This window comes from Nansenia antarctica (assembly GCF_963989245.1).
Source record: "Nansenia antarctica genome assembly, chromosome: 12".
In the NCBI taxonomy this organism is placed as follows: domain Eukaryota; kingdom Metazoa; phylum Chordata; class Actinopteri; order Argentiniformes; family Microstomatidae; genus Nansenia; species Nansenia antarctica.
Window position 1 is genome coordinate 16,475,200 of NC_137682.1, and position 3,917 is coordinate 16,479,116.

The following is a 3,917-nucleotide window of genomic DNA, read 5'->3' on the forward strand; positions in this document are numbered from 1 at the left end:
GCATCAATTGCACTCAATAGGGACAAGCACATATCCCTCACAATGTCTTGTATATACAAACACTCAAGCTGAAGTCACGATTAAACAATAGCACCACATCTTTGCTCCATGTATTACTATGACTTAATGAACTATGAATAATTTAATTTATGACTTTTGAAAGTGTGTCAGTCACAGTCATGTGTGTCTTCCTTCTTGCCCTAGAGTCAGATGACGTGTCTGCTTAGAGAATCTTGTGCCATGAAGCTGTAGGCGGGTGGACACACCACAGCCCCTGTCTCTGTGACTGAGTCACCATGTCCTTAATGGGTCCACCTCGTTCCCCACCTGCCTCTACCTCCATCTCTTGGAGTAGCAGCCATGGTGACACCGCTGCTGCTGTGGGGACTCTGGGGTCCCCTGAGCAGGCTCTCTATGCCTCTGACCGCTATGCTCGACTCATACTGGCCCAAATGAACAAGATGAGGCTCCGCACAGATTTCTGTGACGTGAGGCTGAGGGTGGGTGGACGGGTCTTCAGTGTGCACAGGTTGGTCCTGGCTGCCAGCAGCCCCTACTTCTCTGCCCTCTTCTCCGGGGGGATGAGTGAGGCTGACAAGGAGGAGGTCCAGATCCTGGGAGTGGAGGCCGAAGTCTTCGAGGTCCTGCTGGAGTTTGTCTACACAGGTCCTGACAGGATACATGCTCTCCATACACAGACAGTATCTACACAACGATTAGAAGTCGAAAGAGAAAGATATATTGTTTGTATCATTCATGCATAGGACATTAGTTCATTCATTACACTAGTGTGTTTATGTATTTAAGGTCCTTTCTTTAGCTATTATTCTCAGTCAACAGACAATGTTCAGAAAGCTAACACACATGAATTGCACCACCATGTTATATAGCCTAGGTGATGCTTATTTTGATTGATGGTAGGATAGCTTCTTTGTTTGTGTGCATCTCTCTGAATGAAGTCTGAGCTGCTTGCCCCCCCCACCCCCCCCAGGTATGATCAACGTGACAGTGGAGAACATGCAGGAGCTGATGGTGGCAGCAGACATGCTGCAGCTGAGTGAGGTGGTGTCCATCTGTGGAGAGTTCCTCAAGGGCCACATGGACCCATCTAACTGCGTTGGTGTCTACCAGTTCCTGGAGCAGATCGCCTGTCTGGACATGCTGGAGTTCACTGAGAACTACATCCATGTCCACTTCCTGCAGGTGCAACATTCTCTTTCCTTCCTCATCCCTCTCTTTCCCTTTATCTTCCTTTTCTATAATTTGTATATTTAAGTTCCTAAATGACTTCTCCAAGGCAGGATCTCTCTCCTTACCACTCTCCTTACCACTCATTAATCTACTTTGTATGTAGCTATGACAGAAACGAATATCCCATCTTTAAATCAGTAAAAAAACGTTCACGCCAACACATAAAAACTCAAAGAAGAAACTCAAAGAAACTCTGTCTGTCTAGGTGTGTGTGTCTGATGAGTTCTGGGGCCTGTCGAAGGACCAACTGGTGAAGCTGTTGCGCAGCGAGGAGCTGAGGATTGAGGACGAGTACCAGGTGTTCACGGCAGCCATGGACTGGCTGCAGCAGGACGTGGCCAAGAGGAAGAAGCATGTGGTGGAGGTGCTGGATCCTGTACGCTTCCCTCTGCTCTCCCCACAGACACTCTTCAAGTACATCGAAGGTAGTTGAGACCCACAGTACAGTTCAGAGGCAGTACACAGAGAAGCCTGGAGCTCACCTTGACGACTCACGACTTGACAGCACTGGATGATTCCATGCATAAACTGACCGACTAGTCATTTAATTTCTCCTTGCAGGCATTTCTGACTTCAGCCTGCGGGTGGCACTGCAGACTCTGCTGAGGGAATACACAGAGGTGACCAAGTCTCCCAAGGAGAATACGATGTACAGTCTGTTACAGCCTGCTAGGATGAGGCCCAGAAGAAAAGCCAGGAAATATCTTTATGCCATAGGTAAGCCTCTGTGGTAAACTTTAAAGGGGCAGTCTGGGTTAGGCCCCCCAAAGAGCCACTGCTTTTTGGTCAGGCTGCATTTGCAAATAAGAATTTGTTCTTACATGTTTGCCTGGTTAAATAAAGGTTAAATAAAAAAATAAAATAAACATTTGTAGCCATTAATTCTTGAGCCCAAGCATACATAGCTCAGTCTATTAATTTGAGATGTGTTAAATTTCTCCAGCCCCATCCCTCAGCTGTTTACCAAAAAAAGTGGCGGGGAGACCTCTTTGTTGTTCCTGTAAAATCATTTGATTATCAAGTTTCAATACAGCCCTCATCTCCCTACGTTTGCGTAGTAAAAACACTCTCACGTCACGTCTGGTTTCGCCCTCTCAGGAGGCTACACTCTGCTGCAGGGCGGCCGTTGGAGTGACAGGAGAGACCTCAGCTGTGTGGAGCGCTTTGACTCCTTCAGTCAATGCTGGACCACTGTGTCCTCCCTGCACCAGGCCCGCAGTGGGCTGGGTGTGGCCGTGCTGGAGGGCATGGTCTACGTGGTGGGAGGTGAGACAGTGCACTCAGTCTGTCTGTCTGTCTGTCTGTCTGTCTATCTGTGAGAGGTAGAGAAGTAGAACAACTTCGTTATACAGTGTGGAAATCAACAGATGGTGGTCCCTCAAGTTCATGAGTAAAAACAAAAACGATGTACAAGTGCCATAATGCAATCACAGTCATACTGTATGCATACATGTTTGACATGTCGATATTTCACAGTGGAATTTCCATTTGACATAATAGAATTGTGCTTTCCGTTTGCTATTGCCCAGGCGAGAAGGACTCCATGATATTCGACTGCACAGAGAGATATGACCCAGTGACCAAGCAGTGGGCGGCAGTAGCCTCTTTGAATTTCCCACGCTGTGGAGTTGGCGTCTGCCCCTGTCACGGGGCGCTCTACGCACTAGGTAAACACCAGCCTGTCACTTGGGACATGCAGTACATGGAAGTAGATGTGAATAGAGTATCATGTGACCTCACTACTGTGCTCTTGCAGGTGGTTGGATCGGATCGGGGATTGGGAAAACGATGGAGCGCTACGACCCAGCAGAGAACAAGTGGGAGATCATCGGAAACATGGCGGTTCCACGATACTATTTTGGCTGCTGCGAGTTACAGGGTTAGGCTCTCCCAGAGATCACTAAGGAACCTATGATTTAGAGACCAGCATGCTTATTCAGTGATAATAAAAAAACAAATAAAATAATAATAATAAGAAGATATATAGTACATGTGCAGCCAAAATGTAATACCATATTCACACCATATTTCCCCTTTGATCTTAATGAACACTCGTAATGTTATTGTAATGTTATTGTAATGTTATTGTTAGGAAGGTCCTCTGAACCAACTAGATCTGTGTGGCCTTTGATCACTCTGCAGGGTTCATCTACGTGATCGGGGGTATCAGTGACGAGGGGATGGAGCTGCGCTCGGCCGAGATGTACGACCCCATCTCCCACCGCTGGAGCGCCCTGCCTGTCATGGTTACACGACGGGCACACGTGGGCGTGGCCTGCCTCAACAACTGCATCTACGCCGTGGGAGGCTGGAACGAGGCGCTGGGCTACCTGGAGACGGTGGAGAAGTACTGTCCTGAGGAGGTTGGAGCCTGTCTGTCTCTTGTCTGGTGTCTGTCTCTGCTGTCACACAGAAGGCTTCACAATTAGTACAATTTGTTAGTGTATTGGACATTGACCTTTGACTGAACAATAACATGAAGGGGATACTTCACAAAATACATGTTAACTGACTTGGCCCATGCTAAATGATGGTCGCCTATAGAGGGGAGGGTGGTGCCTGTATACTTAGATAAAGCCGCAGAGTCTACCCAATTGACTAAAAGATAGACTAAAAGGTTAGAGAGCTGAGATATTTATGTCAAAGATGTTTTTTTTCTATGAATC

The 3,917-nt window shown here is 47.3% G+C and overlaps 1 protein-coding gene across 1 annotated transcript in view; it reads left to right on the plus strand.

The window, feature by feature from the left end:
* Positions 1–296: 296 nt before the first annotated feature.
* The window catches only part of LOC308168939 (actin-binding protein IPP-like), a gene marked incomplete at both ends in the record, with an annotated part of 3,929 nt that continues 308 nt past the window's right edge, over positions 297–3,917 (plus strand). The window contains 8 exons of the mRNA XM_080543577.1: positions 297–666; positions 992–1,203; positions 1,457–1,676; positions 1,813–1,968; positions 2,350–2,517; positions 2,781–2,918; positions 3,008–3,130; positions 3,394–3,614. Of these exons, the coding sequence (XP_080399703.1) occupies positions 297–666; positions 992–1,203; positions 1,457–1,676; positions 1,813–1,968; positions 2,350–2,517; positions 2,781–2,918; positions 3,008–3,130; positions 3,394–3,614 (1,608 nt within the window). The remainder of the gene's footprint in view (positions 667–991; positions 1,204–1,456; positions 1,677–1,812; positions 1,969–2,349; positions 2,518–2,780; positions 2,919–3,007; positions 3,131–3,393; positions 3,615–3,917) is intronic.